Genomic DNA, 23,680 nt, shown 5'->3' on the forward strand with positions numbered 1-23,680 from the left:
ATCATGGCCTTCTCTAGTCTTAAAAAAAGAATGTGCTTGAGTTGGGTGGCAGTGGGAGTGCACGTCTTTAATCCCGGCACTTGGGAGGCAGAAGCAGGCAGTCTCTGAGTTTGAGACCAACCTGGTCTATAGAGCAAGTTCCAGGGCAGCCAGGATGACTTAAGGAGACCCTGTCTCAAGAAACAGAAACAGGAGCTGGAGAAATGGTTCAGCGGTTAGAAGCGCTGGATGTTCCACTAGAGTTCCATTCCTAGCACCCACACGCAGCTTACAACTGTCTGTGACTGCAGTTCCAGGAGATCCATGGCAAAAGGCATACACATGGTGTACATGTATATGCATGAAGGCACAATACTCATACAAATAAAATAAACCTTTTTAAAAAAAGAAACAAAGATGTACAAAGCTTTTAAAATGTTTTATTAGAGAAATTATTATGTATGTATAAAATAAATGTGAATGAACCTCTACACAGCCATCTCCAGGCTTCAACAGTTGTCCAGAATCTGTTCTTTTTGTCTCATCTATACCTCAACTCATCCATCCCCGTATTCAATGACTATTACTTCACAAACTAGTGGATACAATTGATCTGTGTCTATTTGTAATTTTTATTATTATAAATTACAGCATCCTATCAAACACAAGAGCATTTGCAGCAAAGCCATCTCTCATAGGTTTTCTCGTGCCCTGTCACTTTAATAAGTCATTTGCTGATGTTTTAATAGATGGGTTCTTGTGAGGCTGGCCTCAAACTTCTGGATGCAAGTTATCAGCCCCTTCAGTGCTAAGATTACAGGCAGGGACTGGACTGCAGGCATCGTCCACAGTGATGTGCCCACCACTATTTTTGTTTGTGCCCTGAGACAAGGTCTTGCTATGTAGCTGAGATTGATACAGACTTTCTATATAGTTCAGGATAGCTCAAACTTGCAATCCTACCTCAGCCTCCTAAGTGATGGAATTATGGGTGTAAACCTAAAAACTTATAAATATTTATCAATTTGTAGGGTGCTTGCCCAGCATAAAGGAAGCTCTCAGTTTGCTCTCCAGTACCACCTAAACCAAATGTATCTATAATCCCAGCACTTCACTGGTTTGGAGAAAGAATTGTGTGTGTCCCTTGTATTTGCATGGCAAGGACTTTGCCAGCTGAGCCATCTCCCTCTTTCTGGAAACTCCCCTGTTGATCTGTGATGTAAAGGACCTTAAGCCCTCCTAAGGTGAAATCAGTTAACTTTAAAGCCCACTGCAAGCCTGCCTTTCCTTTGTCTCCAGCACTGTCCCAGGAACATGGGCTTCCCTCTCCCCTGACAGCTACAACTCAGGGTTCCAATCCCTCTCCTACCTCTCTCCAGCAGTCTCCAGATGGTAAAGCTGATCGCTCAAACACTCATTTATTTTGTTCTTCCCAGAGGAAACAGCTGTAAATGGCTGCCCAGTCCAGAGAACAGGCCCACACGTGGCCTTTGAGGAGCACAGGCTCTACGCCCTTTTTTAATCTGCTATCACACTGGGCCACCTGGGCACCTGATCGTTCCTGGAACAGGCGGGGCTCTTCAGCCTTCTCTTCTGTCTAGAACACTGCCTTCCTCACTTTTCACGTGGCTGGCCTCCTAGTCCTTTAGCTAGTATCTGTCTCGGAGGCCGTCCTCCACCGTCCCGGCTATTCTTCCTAGTCACTTTTTACTCTCTGTATTATTTTCTGTTCTTCATAGTACTTACTCACAGTGGTTTATAATTACTACCTTTATATTTATTGGTCTCTCTTTAAAATGCGACCATCATGAGAATAACTACTCTCTGTTATATCACCTTATAACCTACAATTAAGAATTATTTATTGTCGACTGGAAAGATGGCTCAGTCACTAAGAGCACTCACTGCTCTTGCAGAGAACTCAGGATTGGTTCCCAGCACTGACACGGTGGTTCACAACCATCCCTAACTCCAGTTCCCGGGGGGGTTCCACACCCTCTCCTGACATGCTTATGTTCCATGTACACTAGGAGTGCACATATACACATGCAGGCAAAACATTAAAAAGTTATTATTAAAAAAGAAATAGACTTAGCTCAAAACCACATTATACAGAGTATGTTCCACTTATCCTCCAAGCCTTCTATTCACAGATATCCAAAATTAAGGTAAGATAGTACTGTGATAAAGTTTTATATTAACAAAAATCATTACAAATACAAGATTTTACATTAAAAAAATCAAGACAGGGAGATAATTTTTTTAATTAAAAAGACTGATGACAATGAAGTTAAAGTCCAATTTCTCTTTTTGTTAATTTGAGGCAAGGACTTGCTAGATAGGCTTAGATGAATTGCTATTCATTTGATAGACCAGGCTGGCCTCAATTTCAAGGCAATTCTCCTGTCTCAGTGTCTCAAGAAGATTAAAAGCATGTGCTGTTGTTCTCTAGCTGTGTTCTCTCATTTTTAGTCTGATTTTGAACTATTATGTCATTAAATAACTAAAAACCAAGAAAGCCAATGTTTCCTTCCATCCCACAAAGCAAAATTTGCATTATATATTTCTGGTTAGTTTCAAACTTTCATAAGTATATGCAATTTTCATAGTATAATTTACACTACAGTGCTAGTATTCTAAGAATAAATCACCATTACCCAGCCTCTTAGGAGGCTGAGGTTTTAGGATCATGAATTCAAGACTTGCTAGGCTGCCACGTAAGTCCATGGACAGCCTAGGCAACTTAGCCAGAGCCTGACTCAAAATAAAAATTTTAAAAGGGATAAGAGTATAGCTCAGAATTTATTTATTTATTTAGAGAATTTATCTAGCATAAGCTAGACCTTAGGTTTAATCCATGGACACACACACACACTTCAGTAAGACTTACTTTTAAGTTATCATGTAGCATGATGAAGAGGAAAACTGAGAAGACAGACCTCATCAGTCTAGTTTCTAAATTTACCTACACCAAAACACGCGCTCAGTCCATCCACCGCCACTGCTGCTCAGCGTCTACTCCAGCTGTTGCTCTGCCGAGCAGTGTACTGACCTGGGAGCTGCTTTCTTCCTCTACTTCTCCCTCATTGGTTTGCATGGGAACAGACTCTGTGCAAAACTCTGCAGACACACACAAACACTGCCTGGGAAGTAAAAAGAGAAAACACGGGTAAGAACGTCAAGGCAAAAGTTTGCTTTTTCAAATACTTAGATAAGAATCTGTCATGGATATCCAATGATTTTAACTAGGTGGACCTCTCAGTGTGTATGTATGTATCATAAGGCATCTGAGAAGAGGAAAAGGAGGGAGAGGGGAGCAGGAAGCTTCCCCATCTTAGAGGGCAGCTGGAAAGGTTCAAGGCACTGGGGTATTAAATAGTTTTACACTTCTAGACCCATTTGTTTGCTTTTGGCAAAGATGATAATGGAACTCTTCAATGACTCTTACAGTAGATACCTGCCAAAAAGGATGCCACAGTGAGTTTCCCTTGGAATTGATTGCATTTCTTGGATTATAACTATGTTTAACATCCTTGGCTTTTGTAACTGGTTGTTTGAATAGGTATGGTCCCCATAGACTTCATGTATTTGAATGTCCGGTCCATAGGGAATGGCACTATTAGGAGATGCGGCCTTGTTAGAGGAAATATGTCACTGTGGAGGTGGGGCTTTGAGGACTTAAATGCTCAAGCTACACCCAGTGTGAAACATGTCCAGTCTTCTCACTGTCTTCAGATCAAAACATAGAACTCCTGGCTCCTCCAGCACCATGTCTGCCTATGTGCTACCATACTTCCTGCCATGATGACAATGAACTCAACCTCTCAACTGTAACTCAGCCCCAATTAAATGTTTTCTTTTATAAGAGTTGCCTTGGTCATAGTATCTCTTCACAGCAATAAAACCAAAACAAAGACAGTAACTGAGGTACTTTAATTATGAAGTATACTTTCTAAGGAAAATATGCCTAAGAAACTAAATGTCATCTCATTTATTTCATACAAATTGACTTTTTATAGACTAGTACAATAAACGTAGCAATGTCTCCTCTAATAATAAGACCTGAGACCAGTGACACTGCTTCCAAGCCTGACACCTAAGATCAATTCCTGGAACCCACATGATGGAAGGACAATTCTCCAAAATTGTGCTCTGACCTCCACACACATATCATGTAGTATGTGCACACAATCAATCAATAAATGTGAAAAAATATTTAAAGAGTATGCATCAAGAAATCTATTAAAATGTCATATATTAAGAAGGCTGGAGGTGCCAGGTATGGTGGCGCACATCTTTAATCCTAGCACTTAGATGGTAAAGACAGGAGAATTTTGGCTTGCATGATGACTTCCAGGCCAGCCAGGGCTATATAGAGAGCACTTGTCTGATATACACACAATTTGCCCTGGGTTCTATGACTAGCATTGAAAAAACAAAACAAAAAATAGTGCTAAATTTTAAAACCTATAATTTTTTTTTGATTTTTATTACATATTTTCCTCAATTACATTTCCAATGCTATCCCAAAAGTCCCCCATAGCACCCCCCACTTCCCTACCCACCCATTCCCATTCTTTTGGCCCTGGCATTCCCCTATATTGGGGCATATAAAGTTTGCAAGTCCAATGGGCCTCTCTTTCCATTGATGGCCGACTAGGCCATCTTTCGATACATATGCAGCTAGAGACAAGAGCTCCGGGGTTCTGGTTAGTACATCATGTTGTTCCAACAATAGGGTTGCAGATCCCTTTAGCTCCTTGGGTACTTTCTCTAGCTTCTCCATTGGGAGCCCTGTGATACATCCAATAGCTGACTGTGAACATCCACTCCTGTGTTTGCTAGGCCCCGGCATCGTCTCACAAGAGACAGCTATATTTGGGTCCTTTCAGCAAAATCTTGCTAGTGTATGCAATGGTGTCAGCATTTAGAAGCTGATTATGGGATGGATCCCTGGATACGGCAGTCTCTAAATGGTCCATCCTTTCATCACAGCTACGAACTTTGTCTCTGTAACTCCTTCCCTGGGTGTTTTGTTCCCAATTCTAAGAAGGTGCACAGTGTCCACACTTTGGTCTTCATTCTTCTTGAGTTTCATGCGTTTATCAAATTGTATCTTATATCTTGGGTATCCTAAGTTTTGGGCTAATATCCACTTATCAGTGAATACATATTGTGTGAGTTCTTTTGTGATTGTGTTATTTCACTCAAGATGATGCCCTCCAGGTCCATCCATTTGGCTAGGAATTTCATAAATTCATTCTTTTTAATAGCTGAGTAGTACTCCATTGTGTAAATGTACCATAATTTCTGTATCCATTCCTCTGTTGAGGGACATCTGGGTTCTTTCCAGCTTCTGGCTATTATAAATAGGGCTGCTATGAACATAGTGGAGCATGTGTCCTTTTTACCGGTTGGGACATCTTCTGGATATATGCCCAGGAGAGGTATTGCTGGATCCTCCGGTAGTACTATGTCCAATTTTCTGAGGAACCGCCAGACTGATTTCCAGAGTGGTTGTACAAGCTTGCAATCCCACCAACAATGGAGGAGTGTTCCTCTTTCTCCACATCCTCGCCAGCATCTGCTGTCACCTGAATTTTTGATCTTAGCCATTCTGACTGGTGTGAGGTGGAATCTCAGGGTTGTTTTGATTTGCATTTCCCTGATGATTAAGGATGTTGAACATTTTTTCAGGTGTTTCTCTGCCATTCGGTATTCCTCAGGTGAGAATTCTTTGTTCAGTTCTGAGCCCCATTTTCTAATGGGGTTATTTGACTTTCTGGAGTCCACCTTCTTGAGTTCTTTATATATATTGGATATTAGTCCCTTATCTGATTTAGGATAGGTGAAGATCCTTTCCCAATCTGTTGGTGGTTTTTTTGTCTTATTGATGGTGTCTTTAGCCTTGCAGAAGCTTTGTAGTTTCATGAGGTCCCACTTGTCAATTCTCGATCTTACAGCACAAGCCATTACTGTTCTATTCAGGAATTTTTCTCCTGTGCCCATATCTTCAAGGCTTTTCCCCACTTTCTCCTCTATAAGTTTCAGTGTCTCTGGTTTTATGTGAAGTTCCTTGATCCACTTAGACTTGACCTTAGTACAAGGAGATAGGAATGGATCGATTCGCATTCTTCTACATGTTAACAACCAGTTGTGCCAGCACCATTTGTTGAAAATGCTGTCTTTCTTCCACTGGATGTTTTTAGCTCCCTTGTCGAAGATCAAGTGACCATAGGTGTGTGGGAAAACCTATAATTTTTAACAAAGCTTTATCTATTTTTATGCACATGAGTGTTTTGCCTGCGTGCATGTCTGTGTACACATGTGTGCCTAGTGCCTTCGGAGCTCAGAGAGGGAGTCAGCTCCTCTGGACTACAGCTATTTATGAACGATATGAGCTGCTATGCATGCAATGGGAATGGAACCCCATTCCCCTGTAAGAGCAGTAAGTGCTCTTAACTACTGAATCATGGCTCAAGCCCCTCAAAGCTAAGTTTTTAAAGTTTCCTTGGCACTTTTTATTTTTGCAATTTTCCTCAAAACTCTCTCATTCATCCTGGCCCTATTCCTTCTCTCTTTGTCTTTTTTTTTTTTTAAACCTAGATTTCCCCAAAGAGAGAATATATGCAGTATCTGTCTTAAATATCTAGCTTATATTTTAATACCTTCAAATATGTAATTATTAAACAATAATTAGTCAGACCAACTGGAAGGAATTACTCTGAGTGACCATCACAGTGGACACTACAAGTGACCACACTGACCACACAGTGGCCACTATAACTGAGGATCACAGTGAATAAAATCTACTACCACAGCAACCACAGCAATAACTACTATGGCTGCCCACATCGATGACCAACACTGACCATCACAGTGAGAACTACAACTAACCATCAGGGAGCACTAAGACTACTATCACGGAGAACAATACAAGTGACTACCACAGTAATGACAGTGACCACTGCAGTTGATAACACCACAATGAATACCCGACTAACCATAACAATGAACACTACACATGGCCACCACAGTAACCACAGTAGTACCATCATGGCTGACTTACTTAGGGCTTTATTGCTGTGAAGAGACACCATGACCACAGCAACTCTTAGAAAGAAAAACATTTAACTGGGGCTGGCTTACAGTTCAGAGGTTTAGTCCATTATCATCTTGGCAGGAAGGATAGCAGTGTGGAGGCAGACATGATGCTGGGAAGTGTCTGAGAGTTCTCTATCAGGATTCATAGGCAGCAAGAAGAGACAGTGAGCTACTAGGCCTAGCTTGAGCTTCTGAAATCTCAACACCCATCCCCCAGTGACCCATTTCCTCCAACAAGGCCATACTTACTCCAACAAGACCACACCTCCAATAATGCTACTCTCATGAGTCTATGGGGGCCATTTTCATTCAAACCACCTGAACACCACAGCTAACACTACAAGTGACCACCACAGGGAACACTACAACTGAGCACCACTGTGGACACTGCAAGTGAACACCACCACAGTGCCCATGACTGTTACCATTACGGATGACCATCACAGTGGACAGTACAACTGACCAGTAGAGTGGCCACTATGTAACAGCTAAAAAGATGCTCACAATGCATGCTTCTGTGCAAAGAAACTCATTAGGAATGGACCCAGGCCTGGAGATCTGCTCTGGTGTAGGCCTCTCTATAGCCAAGCCATAAAACCTGAGGCCAAGAAGGGACTTCTGCATTTCCACAGGTTATGTGGCAAAGGGAATCAAAACATCTACTGTGATCACTAATACAGTTTTTAAGAAACAAATGTATATTTATGTACCAAGAAAAGTAAAACTGGCATAGTTGTATTTATAAATCTCTGTTCACTCAGGCCCAGATGAACAAACATTGTTCAACCTCTCTGTGTTCACAGTGAGATAAGCTTCTTGGGGTTGATCATGTCCATCACTTTTTATGGCAATTATGTATAAATAGAATTGTTCTTTCTATGAAAATTAAGTTGGTGGGGCGTGATGCAGATCAGTTGGTACAGTGCTTGCTTAGCATTTTTGAGGTCCTGAGTTTGATCCCCAGTACATTATAAAATTAGATGTGGTATGCACACCTATAATCCAAGCACTTGAAAGACTGAGGCAGGAGGATGCTTTAAATTTAAAGCCATCCTAGGAGACAGAATAAGGCCCTGCCTCAAAAGCAAAAGAGAAAAGAGAGAGAGAAAAAAACCCTGACAACATTGGAAATATTTAATAATCTGTCCAGAAAGACATGATTTCCATGCAAAGTGTTCCCTTCTTGGCTGAAGTGCAGATCACATTCATAGACCATGTATCACTACTGGCACACCTCAGAGCTTCTTCCTGCTCCCAGGCCTCGGTGCTCACTGTTACTCCCCTTCGGCTCTAGGTCCCTGCTCCTTCCGAAAAGACTCTATCTCTGGCTTCTCTTTTAAAAAACACTTAACATGTATGGCATTTTGATTCTGTATGTCTGTGCACCCACCACATGTGTGCCTGGTGCCCAAGGAAGCCAGAAGAATCTATCAGATTCCCTTGACTTAGAATTACAGATGGTTGTCAGTTGCCATGTAGGTGCTGAGAATTGAACCCTGGTCTTCTGGAAAGAGAAACAAAGGTTCTTAACTGCTAAGCTCTCTTTCTAGCCCCATCTAGGAGGTATTATCTTTACCACTTTAAATAAAAGATTTGTTTTATTTTTATTTTATGTGTATAAATGTTTTGCCTGAATGCATGTGTATGCACCATATGTGTGCCTGTTGTAACCTCTGGAAATGGGGTTACAGATGGGTGTGAGCTATCATGTGGGTCCTGGGACTCAAACCTAGGTCCTTTGCATGAACAAATGCTTTTAACCCTTAGCCATCTTTTATCTACTGGCCACTGTCTCAGCTAACAGTGATGCTCACTGACAGTAGACAGGAACCCCAGCAGGAGCTAGTCTATGGCACTTGTTCTTATCAGGTAAACTTAAGCTACTAGCCTACCTTTTAGGTTCTCCTACTTGACCTTCTTTTTTTGTTATTAAACATCTTGTTCCAGTCTGACTTGCTTGACTTTATCAGTTCTGCCTTCTCTGTCAGTCACTGCTCTTCCCCTTCAGTGACTCCTCGTCCCTGTCCCTAGAAATAAACATACATCTGTCTTCTGATCTTCCTACTACTCTCAACCTTCAAGGCTTTAACCTCAACTTTTGCCTCTATACTCACTTCTTAATCCACTACTTCTTCAGAAGTTCTTACCCATTCATAATGGTCAATTAAGTCTGATGTCTTGTTAGAGCAGAAATGGTTAAAGCTGACCAACAGAGGACACTGAACCACCCAGTGGCTGGCAATAACAGACTTACTGTTACTAAGCATGAAGGGGCAAGGAGCAGTAACAAACCTGCAGAGATAGCTGTAGCTATAACCACAGACTCAATCACTAATGCTTTATTTATGTGTGACCTTGAGAAAATTACTGCTTTTCTCAGGCTTGGTGTCCTTAAAGAAACCTGGGAAGAATAATTATTTCTGAGGATTAATGTCAATCATTTGTACCTGGTACCCAATATTGACGGTCCATCTGGTATCCCCTCTACTCTAAGGCTTACTACAGGTTCACATTCTCAGTTACCTCTTAGCCCTTTCCCTGTTACTGTGCACCTGAGAAGAAGGCTTCTTCATCTTTCTGCTCCTTCAAGTCTAGCTGCCCAAGAGTAGATAAGGGCAATTTGCCTGAGAGCTCAGAAACAAAGACATATGGCACTCAACACTTTTCTGTTCAAGCTGCCCAGGAGACAGCATTCTTCTTGGTTCCTCATGAATGTGGGACATCTTCACAATTCCCCACAGAAGGCAAAGTCAACTGAGTTCTGGTTGTTTGTTTGTTTGTTTGTTTTTAAAATTATGTAGCCAACACTGGTCTCGAACTCCTGATCATGTTGCCTTCACCCACCAAGTCTGGGGAGTGCTGAAGTCTAGTGCTGAGAAACTCACTGCCACGTATACAGGTTTAATAGCAGAAGCATCACCATGGCCCTGTGGATGACACCCTCTTTTATCTCACTTTCCAGCAGGAGAAAGGCAGTGCCATTTCTCTGTCTCAACAACTCTAACCTCCAGTGTATTGAACTGAATTTTTTTATTATTATTTTTCATTTTTGTCTGGTGTCCTCAGAGGTCAGGACTGGATTAGCTCCACGGGGACTAGAGTTGCAGATGGTAATAAATTGCCATGTAAGTGCTGAAAATCAAACCCGGGTTCTCAACAAGAACAACAAATGTTTTTAACCACTGAGCCAACTTCCAAACCCTGAGACTAAAATCTTGATAAAATGACGTAAAGTAAAATTTTTAGAACATTTTACATTTGGGATTTTGAGGCTTCTGTTACAAGCTTGGTTTTAGAGAGGGACAAAGTGTTTTCTTGTACATTAAACGAAAGCTGTATACTAGCTTTTAGCTACTGAGCCTAATAAACTATAGGCCACCCAGCATTTTGACCTCAGCAGTGACTGTAGTTATGGCAACTTTGTCGTTAGGTAAGTGGCTGTTTCTATAGAGACAAGGCTGCATGCATTAGGCTCAGAAGCCTTAGTAAAAGCTTAGGGGTTTGCAGGTCTCGCTAAGAATAAGCCACAGCTTGTCACAGTGGTTGGTGGTACTGAAAGCTCATGTATACTAAATGTCATCTGTGCAGGTAGCCTCACATACACTGACCACTCTGGACTAGCAAGCAAATGCCAGCTGTGTTGGCCTCAGCAAAAGAACAGAGCTTTAGCAGGCTTGGGTGGCTGCACGTACTGAGATTGCTGCTTGACCTTGAATTCTGCCTGCCCAACTTTTCCTAAGCTGGCATGGCTGAAGCAAAGATTGGACGATAGAGAAGAGACTCCTTCACTCAGGCCTTTTAGACATCAGAAGGTGAGACAATTATTAGCTGTCTATAAGCTACAAGGCAGCTAAACTTCAAACAGCACATGTATTACAAAGCAAGTGAAGGTCTATGTTTAAATTGTTTGTGCTACAAATATGTAGGTGTTTCAAAGAGAAAATGAAAATTAGGAGGTTTCTGACTGTACCTAGTGAGAGAAAGGAAGGAAGGGTCTGGGCATACCCTGGCAGACCTAGACCTTCTTACTGGTTACGACTAGTACACTGAAAGACAAAAGGGCATGCTACAGAAAGAAAGGCCCTCCCCCAACACTCGATGTTTCCTTCCTCACAATATAGTGCCATGTTTTAATATTAGGGATGTAAATCCCTGACAGGGTAAAGGGCTTATCCGATTAGTGTATCTATAAGAAACTCAACCTGGACTCACACAATTCAGCCCCTCTGCTGCACCTTTACCTCACTGAGACCCATTCTGCTCTGCTCCCCACTCCTCTAAGAGGAGACTTACCTCAGATGAGGGCTGCCATCTCAATATACTTGTTAGGTCTTAGAGTTCATAATAAAAGCCTGCTTGCCCTCAGATATAAGCCAGCTCTCTAGAGACAAATGTATTGATAATAGAAGGAAAGTTTTGATCCCTACTTGTCTCACCCCTTTGTTCTATGCCTGTTAGTTCAAGACTTGGTAGGGAGAGTATTATTTATTGGGTTCTCTTCCCGACAGTCCTTTACCTTGGAATTAGTAGCAAACCTTTTCTTACCAAACTCTTCACTAACCTTGTTTCTTCCCACATATGTCCTCTTCCGCAAGTCACTCAGGCAAGCTTCTCTATTCTTTCCACATAGCATACTAGCATCTCGATGCACATTCCCAGGCCACACCTGCCATTTCGATCTTACATGGCCCCAATGAAGTAAGAAGCCCATCCCCAGAGCCTGACCTGGAAGGTGTTCAGGCCTATACATCTCTGGGTCTTTGAGAACATGCTCTTGGAGTGGAATGAGGGTTGCTGGTTTCTTCCTTCTTTTACTACCACAGGTAAACAGTTTTGTTCTGATATGCACTATTGCCACAATATACTGCTGTACTCAGAAGCTGTGGGCTTACACCTAGGAAACCCTGAGTCAAAACAAATCGTTTTTCTTCATTACCTTGTGTATTTGTATGGTGGCAGACAGCTAACAATACCCCAAGAGAACCCCCTGCATTTATCCATATTCTTTCCTTCTGCTATCCACTTGATTGTATTTCTAAGACTCGTCCCTAATTTTCCCAGTGGTGTGCCTGCTTACTGTGAGCCATGGGTAACCTGTTTACCTCCTTGCCCTTATTCTCTCTCAACTTTTGATGTTCCTGTGGAATTAATCGTAGCAGTTTTAAATGTGTCTCCTTTAGTCGAGTGTAGTAGCGCACATCTTTAATCACAGTTATCAGGAGGCAGAGGCAGAGGGGCAGAGGCACAGAGGTGCAGAGGGGCAGAGACAGAGGCAGACAAATGTCTGTAAGTTCCAGGCCAGCCTGGTCTACATAGCTAGTTCCAGGGCATCTAGGGCTACACAGAATGAGACCATGCCTCAAAACCCAAACCCAAACCAACCAAAGAAAAAAAAACAAGTGTTTCCTTTTCAGTCTTGACAGGCTAGGGGTGCAGCTCAAAAGTAAAGTATGTGCTTAGTACTCAATCCCCAGAATCCAAACAAACCCTGCCCCTAAAAAATCTGCACACTGGGCTGAAGAGATGGCTCAGTGTTTAGAAGTGCAGAGAACCCAAGTTTGACTCTCAGCCAGAACTGGGTGGCTGACAGCCACCTGTAACTCCAGCTGCAGGCAAACCTACACCTTTGGCTATTGGTGTGTATTCACATACATATACACACACACTGGCACACAAACATACTCATAATTAAAAATAAAAATAAGTCTTTAGAAAAAGTCTATCTGCAAATATGATGAGATTCTTGTTTCAAAATATGGCTTACAATCATTCTTAAGGATCCAGTTCAGTTTTACTGACATTTTGACAAAAAAGAATAACATAGGCAATACTGAAGTATACAGTAAACTTAAGTGTTACTTGGGGACTGCGAAGGAGTGTGTAAGGTGTCAGTGCTGGAAAAGTAATGAAAAAGTCAATATAAACATTCACTGAAAGCCAGGTGATGGTGCCACGGCTTTAATCCCAGCACTTGGGGGTAGGTGGATCTCAGAGAGTTCGAGGCCAGCCTGGTCTACAAAGTGAGTTCCAGGACAGCCAGAGCTGTACCCTGTATCACAAAAACCAAACCAAACCAAACCAAACCATACCACACAAACTGCCCTAAGTCGTGTAGTGTTTGTTCAACTGGTTTCAGCAGAACAGTCTACCATTTTGTCTTACATTTAGATAGTCTTAACCTGATACTGTGCTTAGCACTAAAGGACAACAACTTAGTAACTGTTAATTACCATGTGAATAAAATCATACATTCTGTGAATTTCCTCTATAAAACAGAAACAATGCTGGAGTTTTCAAAGCCTTCTAGGCTCCAGCCCTGCTCTCCCCACCTTACCCGTTTGCTTTCATTGTTCCTGCCATACTGAACTACTTCCTGCTTCAGCAATATGGCTCAGGCTTCCACATTGCTGTTTATCTTCTTCCCTCTGTCTCTCTCCTGTAGTGTCACCAAGGAACACATTACTTATCACTCAAAGGTCAGCTCGTGTCAAGTATTCCCTGACCCATCTCCAAGCAGAAGAGACTGTTTCCTCAGTGGGGCCTGCCTGAACTCCACTGTGAACCCTTAGCACCTTTCTGGATTTATTTGCTCACAGTAACTCTCTATGTATTCCTGAACCCTTGATATCAGATATTAGATCTCGTTCATCTCTGTATTCACTTTACTCAAAACTGTGCACCTGCAGCAGGGCAGAGTGGTGCATACCTTTATTAATCCCAGCACAGAGGCAGAGGCAGGTGGATCTCTAAATTCAAGGTCAGCCCAGTCTACAGAGAGTTACAGGACAACCAGAGCTCCACAGAGAAACCCCATCTTGAAAAACAAACAAACAAACCAAAACAGCAAAAAATATGCACCAGCCATATAATGGATATTCAATGACTTTCTATGTAGAAATAAATGAATTAACCAACTGAAGCGCTTTTTATGAAAAATGCAATATTTGGGCTAGAAATAGGGTTCAGCAGTTAAGAGCACCCATGTAGCAACTCACAACCAGCTGTAACTAGTTCCAGAGGAACAGATGCCCTCCTGGGCCTTGTGGACACAAGGCCCACACATTCTATATTGACAAGCAAAACACCTACACATATAGAATAAAAAGTCTTAAAATGTTATTTCCTAGCTCTGATTTGCTATTGTACTACAGGGAACTGCAGAGAATGCAATGCACTGTAGTTTTAAAAACTTGACAGGGGCCACAAAGGTGGCTCAGAAGGTAAGAGTGTCCATTGCTCCTGCTGAAGAAAGAAGTTAAGTTCCCAATTCCTACGTGCAGCTCACAAGCACTTGTAACTGCAGCACTTGTCTAGCTATGAGCACCTGTGCTAAACTTATATATCCCTCTCACACACAAAAATAAAACTAAATCTAAAAAGAAAAATCTAAAAAGAAAGATTTCAATGAGACAAAGACAATGAGAACTGTTTGAGGAGACAAGCTTGCTTACCCCAACTTAAACATTACACAATGTATATATGTGTGTCAGAACAGCACATGTACCTTTGCAAGTACATAAGATTTTCCTATTTTTATCTATCTGTTTTTAAAAACCTCTTCAAAGTTTTTAAGAAGTCTCAGAGTTTATAGACAAGACTGTAGATGCTAAACTGCACTAGTGTAAAACAATGGATGACTAGCAGTGCACTAGCAGCAGGGCCTTTCAATCTGGACAAGAAAGATCCCACAGAGGAACCAGGAGGAAGGCCAGCAGGAGCTAAAGCAGCAGAATGTCTCTTCTATCGTCTAAACGCTGACGGAAGAAGACAGCAGCAACCAAGACACAAAGCTACAACAAACCACTGCTTATCTAGAAATAACAACAAAAGGTCTTACAGGAGAGTTGGGCAATGCTGCTGGTATGGAGTTTGTCTAGCAGGAGGAGAGCCTTGAGTTTGATGCCAGCACCACCAAAGAAAAGCCAACTAAAGACAAGGCTTACAGAGAGGAATTCTCCATCTGTAAAGGAGAGCAGACTCAGACTGAAATGACGTTTTGAAGGTTTCTATAGGCCCCAAGATGTCACAGGAGCAGATTCAGTAGAGTGACTGTTAAGTCCCTTTAAGACAGCAAATGTGGGCTGGAGCAGTAAGAACTTCAATCTGCAACTGCTAATCCTAATGACTAACTGCTCACTACAGGATGAGGCATCCAAAATCAGTATCAATATGAATGCTAGTGCAGTTGGTGAGTCTGAGTGTGGTGCTGGGGGTTGAACCCAGAAATCAGGCAAGCACTCTACGACTGAGCTATATCCCCAGTCTCGATACCAATATATTTTAAAGAAAACAGCTAAAGTAATAATGCAAAAAAGCTGATGTTGTGGCCACAGTTTGTCCTCTGAAAGGATGCAGAAAATCTGGGGCTGGAAAGGTAGCTGAGTAGTTAACAGCATTGGTTGCTCTTGTTACAGAGGACAAAGGCTCAGTCCCCAGTTCCCACATGGCAGCTAACAACCATCTGTAACTCCAGTTCCAGAGGATTCAACACACTCCATGGGCACTGCATACATGTTTACAGACAAATATGCTGGTAAAAACACCCATATACATGTTATAAAAATAAATTGCCAGAAGTGGTAGTGTGCGTCTTTAATCTGAGCACTTCTTTGTAAGTTTGAGGCTGGCTCAGTCTACATAGTTGAGTTCTAGGACAGCCAGGGTTATATAAAGAGGCCTAGTCTGAAAGAAACCATAAATTAAAAAAATTAAATAAATCTTTTAATCCTGAATTATATATATGTGTGTGTGTGTGTTTGTCTCTGTGTATGAATGTTTGCCTACATGTTCATCTGTGCACATGTGTGCCTGGTGCCAGAGATCTTCAGAAGAGGGCATCAGGTCCTCTGTACCAGAGTTACAGACAGTTGTGAGCTACAGTGTGGGTGCAAGGAATCAAAGCCAGGTCCTCTGGAAGAGCAGCTAGTGCTATTAATCTGTGAACTATATCTCCATCTCCTAAATAAATCTTTTTTTTTTTCTTAAAAAAAAAAAAAGGAATTCAAGAAAGATGTTCTCCAGCCGGGCGTGGTGGTGCACGCCTTTAATCCCAGCATTTGGGAGGCAGAGGCAGGTGGATTTCTGAGTTCGAGGCCAGCCTGGTCTACAAAGTGAGTTCCAGAACAGTCAGGGCTGTACAGAGAAAGCCTGTCTCTAAAAACAAAAAACAAAAAAACAAGAAAGAAAGAAAGAAAGAAAGAAAGAAAGAAAGAAAGAAAGAAAGAAAGAAAGAAAGAAAGAAAGAAAGAAAGATAGATAGATAGATAGATGGATGTTCTCCTATACGCTTTCCTTCTTTTTAAGATGACGACTCCTGATTTACTGCCAATGATAAAAACTTACCTCTGACAGTATCCTGGGGGAACTGAGACGATCAGTCTTGGTTACATTCAGTGCAAAAAGCCAAAACCCTGAAGAGAAAAAGAGTTACACTGAGCCATAGATATGATGATGTAAGATGCCCAAAGCAGCAGCCAAGCAGGCCGCAGACAGCTTTATCTGATCCGACTCTTTCTCTGCTTAGTGTTTGTGGGCCAGTGGCCTAACTCTGAAAACCTCTTCCTCAAGGGTCAAGTTAAATGAAATATGAGTAAAATCCACATATAATGCAAGGTGCCAAAGACCCATTCAATAAAGGCCAGGTCATAATAAAAAAAAAAGTGCAGTAAAGGCTGGGGATGATACTCTCATTCCCAGCGCAGCACTTGACTACTGTGTGAGGCTCTGGGTCCCATCCTAGCAACACATGAAAAGAGAACAGTTTCTGAAGTGACATTAAAATCTAGATTCAATCTTTATGACTTTCCTTTTAAACAAACTGATGTTTTATTATTATTGTGTGCCTGATGTGTTTGTGTGAAGGAGTACAAGTATGCATAGGATAGACTGAGAGGAAAAAGGAAAAGGTGGGAAATGATACATTTATATTATAATTTCAAAAATAAAATTTAAAAAGATACTGTCTCTCTATGAAGCCACACTGGCCAAAAATTCACAATCCTCTTATTTCAGTCTCCCAGGTGCTAGGATTACAGGTATGCCATAAACAAATTTTTACTATTTCTTATTTTATCTGTTCCTGCTACCTCAAAAATACCAAACTGCCCTTTCAATGTCTCCATCTTGATGTCTCATAATCACTTCAGACTGAACTTGGCCCAAACTCCACCTTTACCCTGCCTAGACTGTTCCTCTCCTTCACTGTCTTTACCAAGGCCCAGATTTCTCATCCTTAATTCACCTCAAGTAATCTCACCTTGCCCACCCCCTCACACAGGCCCAGCCATGAGTGCTGGCATTTATGCTTTCAACATCTGCATCTCAGATCCACCCACAATTCTTCATTTTCACTGTCATCATGGCTTCCCCTTCAAAGGTGCTGTTCCACTCTCACTCCTCCCTAACTCACTGACAAATTTAGTTTTATTACCAGCAGCTAGTAAATGCAGAGGTGACTTTATTTTCTGATGACAAGTCTCTCTCCTGCTCAGGATGCACCTACTTTGTGTTTGGAGATAGGCAAAACAAGTACCAGGCCAGGCTGTCAGAAAACTGTCTCTATCTGCAAGTTTGTGCTCTATCTATGAGAGGGTTTGCCATTCCCGTGGCTATGCAGTATAAGGGATAGCTTTAAGTCCCCAGTATGTCACAACAGTTAAAGTGGTACTTTACTGAATGACCACATTTGCCATTACCTCTGTTTACTGCACTTAACTGTTGAAATCAATACACCAATGATGTTGCAAACAGAATTAGGACTATCTCCATCACTCCCTCATCCTTCTGCTATGCCACACTGATGTTACAACTATCTCAAAAGCAAATCTGACCTTTGTGTATGTTGTGGCTTAAATTGAGTCAGTAAGTACCTACTACCTTCAGTGCAGTTTTTTAAAAAAAGGATTTTCTAGATGTATTTCTCCTCCACTGTGACCTGGTCTCTGTTCACCACACCGGCTGTGATTTATGCTGAAGACCCTCACTGATTCCCTTCCACTGCTCTACCACTGGCGTCCTCTCCATAAACTTTCCTGGCCCTCCTCTGAGATATAGCATGCTCTATTGGTAATATACACGGGTCTGTCTTATGCATGCAACATGAGCTCCTTGACAGCAAAGATTAAGTCTTACATATATTTTAATTTGGTGAGATGTCTAACAAACATGCTGAAGCGAACCCCAACTGCATCCCAGGAATTTAATACATATGCTGGCAGTTCCCCATCAAATGGCACTGGGTATAAAGTTAAAGGAGCTGGATGCACCTTCGAGACAGATCTGGTTGTTCTGGAGGACTCAGGGCTCCGTAGTTACACGCGACCCTTGGCATTTCAGAGAATCGTCAGAGTCTTTAATTTGTTGTCAGTCTCTGATTATCGAGAGAGCAACACTGCCTAACCTTAGTTCTTTATTCTGATGAGTTTCTGCCCAGGCTGATCTTTCTAGATATATCATCAGTCCAAATTCTACACCAATGTCATAATGTAGCTCATTATTACATACACTCTTGACAGCAAACTTAAGGCGGAGATGATAACCAAAGAGGTGGGACCTTTTTCTGTTTCACTGTCATCCTAGACACTTGCTGGCATTTAATGAGGACAAAAAGACACTATGGCAGAGGACAGATGAGCAAGGGAAACTAGGTATTTTTTTCCAGGTGCATATTTTCCTTAAAAGGGACAGAGTATCTCTGCACTCCTAGGATCAAGTGACTGTGCCACCTTAGCCTCCCAAGTAGCTGAGATTACCTGGGTGCTCGATCGGGCCTGGCTTCTAGGTATTCTCAAACTGGGTTTCTCAAAAAAAAAAAAAAAAAAAAAAAAAGCTTCTTTCTTGCTCTGAACCAAGTACTGGCATATTGAAGATAAGCATAAACACTGATTATTCTAACAGCTTAAGTTATCTACAGCAGTATTTTTCTTCTAAGAGATGAATACCAGGAAAATGCCTTCAAATGACTATTTTTAAATGCTCAGAAGTAATCTAACCCTACCACCTGGTCATGCATTGTTAGGGTGGTAAGCCACCAACCCCAGCAGCTTCCTCTACTCTCTTACGGAACAACCAGAGTCATCTTGGGACTTAGAATGAGATTCTGAAGACCTCAGACTCATCCATCCCCAGGTTTTGCCAAACTGAAATAGACTACAGTCAAGTATTTAACTAAACTCACACAATGTAATTACAGCTAAGTGTTTCCTAGAGAATATGGCAAGCTGAAAGGCATATATATTCAACAAATGACACTTACTTTTCTAGTATCAACTCTGATGTGACAGGGTTTTAATTTTCAAACTTAACTATTCAGTGTGATTCATTTTAATTCTCAGTTTAAAACTTCAAGCAGCACAGAAAAAAACCCTTGATCACTCAGTCTCTTCCCTCACAACCCTCCTTAGTTCTCCCTGCCGTCACCAGCATTTCTCATATCATCTTGGAATGCAGACTGTTAAGGAATATACTATACTCCAGCATTGTACAAGCAACAAACAAAAACCAGCCAAATAAAACCACCAAAACAACAGCAAAAGGCAACACCACACATTTCTGTAACTACATATTTGCTTGGTTTATTTTTTGAGATGGGTTTCACATAACTCAGTCTGGCCTGCTCTCCATCAGGGAAAAGGACCTTCAGTTTCTGATCCTCTTGCTTCTAACCTCCCAGTTGCTGGGGACTGAACCCAGGACTTCATTTTTGTTTTTGTTTTCTGAAACAAGAGTTTTTCTGTGTAGCCCTGGCTGTCCTGAAAGTTTTTTTCTTTTAATTTGAGTGAGGGTGTCACTATATAATCTAGGCTGGCCTTGAATTTGTGGTCTTCCTGCCTCAACTTCCTAACGCAGCTTGCATTTGTAGTTCCAATGTCCCTATCTTTTTTTCACAAATGTAACTACCACCTCTGTGCTGACGATCCCCAATGCCAGTGCTGAGCGTTCTTACCAGCCTCTAGAATCAGATGCATTGCTGCCTACGCCAACAGACTTCGCTACCTCCTGTGCCACTGGTGCCTAAGACTCAGTGCAACTACAACTCAAACATCCTGTCCCCAACGGGTGTCCCCTCTACCTCATCTGAAACAACATCACCCCCTCAGATCAGAAATCTGACTACATCATCAGCTCCTGCCTCGCAGCAAAGCCTATCAATTCTAATCAGTGTGCTCTTCTTACCTATGTCTGCTGCCACCGACTTTGACTTCATCCATTTTTACTAGTTTCACTAGTTTTTAGAATTTGGTTTTCTTAGCCTCAATACCCACTACCTTTAACATAAGAATGATATTTAGAAAGTACAAACTCTTGAGTAAGAAAATATAATCTCCACTCCATGCTATACCTGGCCCAGTACCTGCTCAGTTCTCCTGTTTTATCTTACAAAGCTACACTGTATTCAATTTCCCTAGAGCACCCACAGTGGTTTCATGTGCCTTTGTGCAAGCTATTTCCTCTTGGAAGTACCCACAGGCCAAACTTCTCAATATGAAGACAGATGCAGGTTAGGCAATCTTTTCTGTGAAATCCCTGACAGCATCTTACCTCACAGGCAATCTCAATGTGTCCTCCTTCTGAGTTAGTAAACTGTACATGCACTACTCCCCAGGCTTCCTTCTGTGTGGACTACTGCTTATAAGCTCCTGAGGTCTGGTCTGTGTCACGCTTTCAATAAGAATGTCCCCATAGGCTCATAGATCTGAATGCTTAGTCATTAGGGAGTGGCACTGCTTGAGAAAGATTAGGAGGTGTGGCCTTGTAGATGTGTCACCTGGAGATGGGCTTTGAAGTTTCAAAGGTCGCAGTCAGATCCATGCCTCTAGAGCAGGATGTAGACCTCTCAGTTACTTCTCCAGCACCACGTCTGCCTGTGTGCCACCATGCTCCTTGACATGATGACAATGGGACAAACCTCTGAATCTGTAAGCAAGCCCCACCTAAATGCTTTATTTTGTGAGCCTTGGTTGTGGTTGGTGTCTCTTCACAGCAATAGGACAGTAACTAAGACAGTCTGCATCAGAGGGATCACTTAATACTTCATCAGTATTATTAAATACAGTGTCTGCCCAAGAGACATTCTCAATAAATCCTTGTGGGATCGACACACAAGAGCCTGGAGGCAGGCTTCACTGTAACTGTTGGTCACATTAACAAGTTCCACTTATTTGTCATGCCTGGATCCATCGATCTCTCTCGCTCTCGCTCTGTGTGTGTGTACCCACATGGTTGTCAGAGGACAACCTTGGGTGTCATCTTCAAGATCACTGTCTACTTCTCTGGAGACAAGGTCCTCCATTGCCTGGAGCCCATCAATGAACCTAGACTATCTGGACATCTGGAAGCCTCAGGGATCTTCTGTCCTCTATCCATATTACAAACCCATGCCACCACACCCAGCCTCGGGGTCTAGGCACTGAACTCAGGTCCTCTTGCAAGCACTTTACTGACTGTGCCATCCCTTCAGCTCTGACACTTTGCTTGTTTGTTTTGTTTAGGGGAAAACAGTCTCACTATATATCCTAACCTCTCACCTCATACTGTGCAGCCCAGGTTGGTGCAGATTACAGGTGTCTCAGATAAATGCTTTTGTAACCCATTTATAACGGAAAAGAAAGGCCTTTATTCTCCTTCCACGCTGTACATTAATTGTTTATTTGAGTTCCTTGAGGCAAGGTTTGCTACATGCACCAGGCTGACCTTCAAAGTCACATCATTCTCTTGTCATTTGCTTTCCAATGCTGAGATTACAGCATGAGCCACATTATACAAGGCTCTGTGTGTGCACGTGCGTGCGTGCGTGCGTGCGTGCGTGCGTGCACTTTGTTCAGGATATGTAAGCAATCTACCAGCTGGGCTACATCCTGCTCCCTTGGTTTTGTTTTGTTTTTGTTTTTTGAGAGGCAGGTCTCACACAGCCCAGATTGGCCTCTAACTCATTGTGATCCTCCTGTCTCAGCCTCTGGAGTACCTGGATTATGGGTATATGCCACCGTGCCCAATTGTTGGCAAGTTGTTAAATGTGTACTGCCTCTGAGATAAACCAGTGAACTGGACATTGACATGGATGATAATGAGGCAAATGACCACGAACAAATCTCACCAAATACACAGCCTGCCACTCACATCACACAGAAGTTCACAGAATGTACAGAAAGTGGAGGGGCGACCTATGACACCTTCAGAAAGAAAAACTGATTCCAATTGAAAATGATAGAATTTAAAACAGTAGTTCTCAAACCTATTCATCCGAGGATCTCACTTCATTCCAAAAAATTAGAGGACTTCAAAATGATTTTATGTTATTAAAACCACCAATACATATCATACCAAACATTTAAAAGTATGAATTACTTATAAATTTGTTAGTTTATTAAAAGATACCAACAACAAGGCCAGGTGTGTGGTCTACACCTTTGATTCCAGCACTCTAGAGTAAAGCAGGCAGATCTCTGAATTACAGGCCAGCCTGTTCTACACAGTGAGTTCTTGTCCAGCCAGGGCTACATAGTGAGATTCTTTTCTCAAAAAAAAAAAGAAGAGAAGAGAAGAGAAGAGAAGAGAAGAGAAGAGAAGAGAAGAGAAGAGAGTGGTGGGGAGGGGAGGGGAGGGGGGAGGGGGGAGAGAGGGGAGAGGGGAGAGAGGGGGAGAGGGGAGAGAGGGGGAGAGGGGAGAGAGGGGGAGAGGGGAGAAGAAGAGAAGGGGAGAGGGGAGAGAGGGGGAGAGGGGAGAGAGGGGGAGAGGGGAGAAGAAGAGAAGGGGAGAGGGGAGAGAGGGGGAGAGGGGAGAGAGGGGGAGAGGGGAGAAGAAGAGAAGGGGAGAGGGGAGAGAGGGGGAGAGGGGAGAGATGGGGAGAGGAGAGAAGAAGAGAAGAGGAGAGGAGAGAGGAGAAGAGAAGAGAAGAGAAGAGAAGAGAAGAGAAGAGAAAGAGAAAGAGAAAAGAAGAGAGAGGGGAGAGAGGGGAGAAGAGAGGGGAGAAGAGAGAAGAGAGGGGGAGGGGAGAGAGGGAGGGGGAGGGGGAGAGGGGAGGGGGAGAGGAGAGGAGAGGAGGAGAGGAGAGGAGAGGAGAGGAGAGGAGAGGAGAGGAGAGGAGAGGAGAGGAGAGGAGAGGAGAGGAGAGGAGAGGAGAGGAGAGGAGAGGAGAGGAGAGGAGAGGAGAGGAGAGGAGAGGAGAGGAGGAAGGGTATCAACAATAAATCATTATATTTTCAAAATTGAAATTATCACATTTCAAGGAATTACTAATATGAGAAAGGACCAGTGCCTTATATTTAAGCAAGGTTCTTTAAAGCTTGGCTTAAGATACAGCAGCTATGCTGGGCGTGGTGGCACACGCCTTTAATCCCAGCACTTGGAAGGCAGAGGCAGGAGGATTTCTGAGTTTGAGGCCAGCCTGGTCTACAAAGTGAGTTCCAGAACAGCCAGGGCTACACAGAGAAACCCTGTCTCGAAAAGCCAAAAAAAAAAAAAAAAAAAAGATACAGCAGCTATATATATATGTGTGTGTGTGTGTGTGTGTGTGTGTGTACATACACTAATGTGTGCTTTTTTTTTCTTGGTCTTGGGCAGCAGAGAATGTCCTGGATTCTCTAGAAAATTCTATTGT

The 23,680-nt window shown here is 42.4% G+C and overlaps 1 protein-coding gene across 4 annotated transcripts in view; it reads right to left on the reverse strand.

Annotated features, from left to right (window-relative positions):
* Window positions 1–23,680, reverse strand: part of Tnrc6b (trinucleotide repeat containing adaptor 6B) — a 216,815-nt gene that overhangs the window by 163,388 nt on the left and 29,747 nt on the right. For 3 of the 4 annotated variants that reach the window (XM_085831815.1, XM_029469460.2, XM_021182978.3), the window contains exons 2-3: window positions 16,426–16,493; window positions 3,032–3,122 (exon numbers count right to left, since the gene is read on the reverse strand). In XM_085831815.1, the coding sequence (XP_085687941.1) occupies window positions 3,032–3,076 (45 nt within the window). In that variant the 5' untranslated portion in view covers window positions 3,077–3,122; window positions 16,426–16,493. The remainder of the gene's footprint in view (window positions 1–3,031; window positions 3,123–16,425; window positions 16,494–23,680) is intronic. The other variant, XM_085831814.1, reaches the window with a different exon arrangement.

Source organism: Mus caroli, unplaced genomic scaffold, assembly GCF_978045245.1.
Source record: "Mus caroli unplaced genomic scaffold, Mus_caroli_1 scaffold_16, whole genome shotgun sequence".
NCBI lineage: Eukaryota > Metazoa > Chordata > Mammalia > Rodentia > Muridae > Mus > Mus caroli.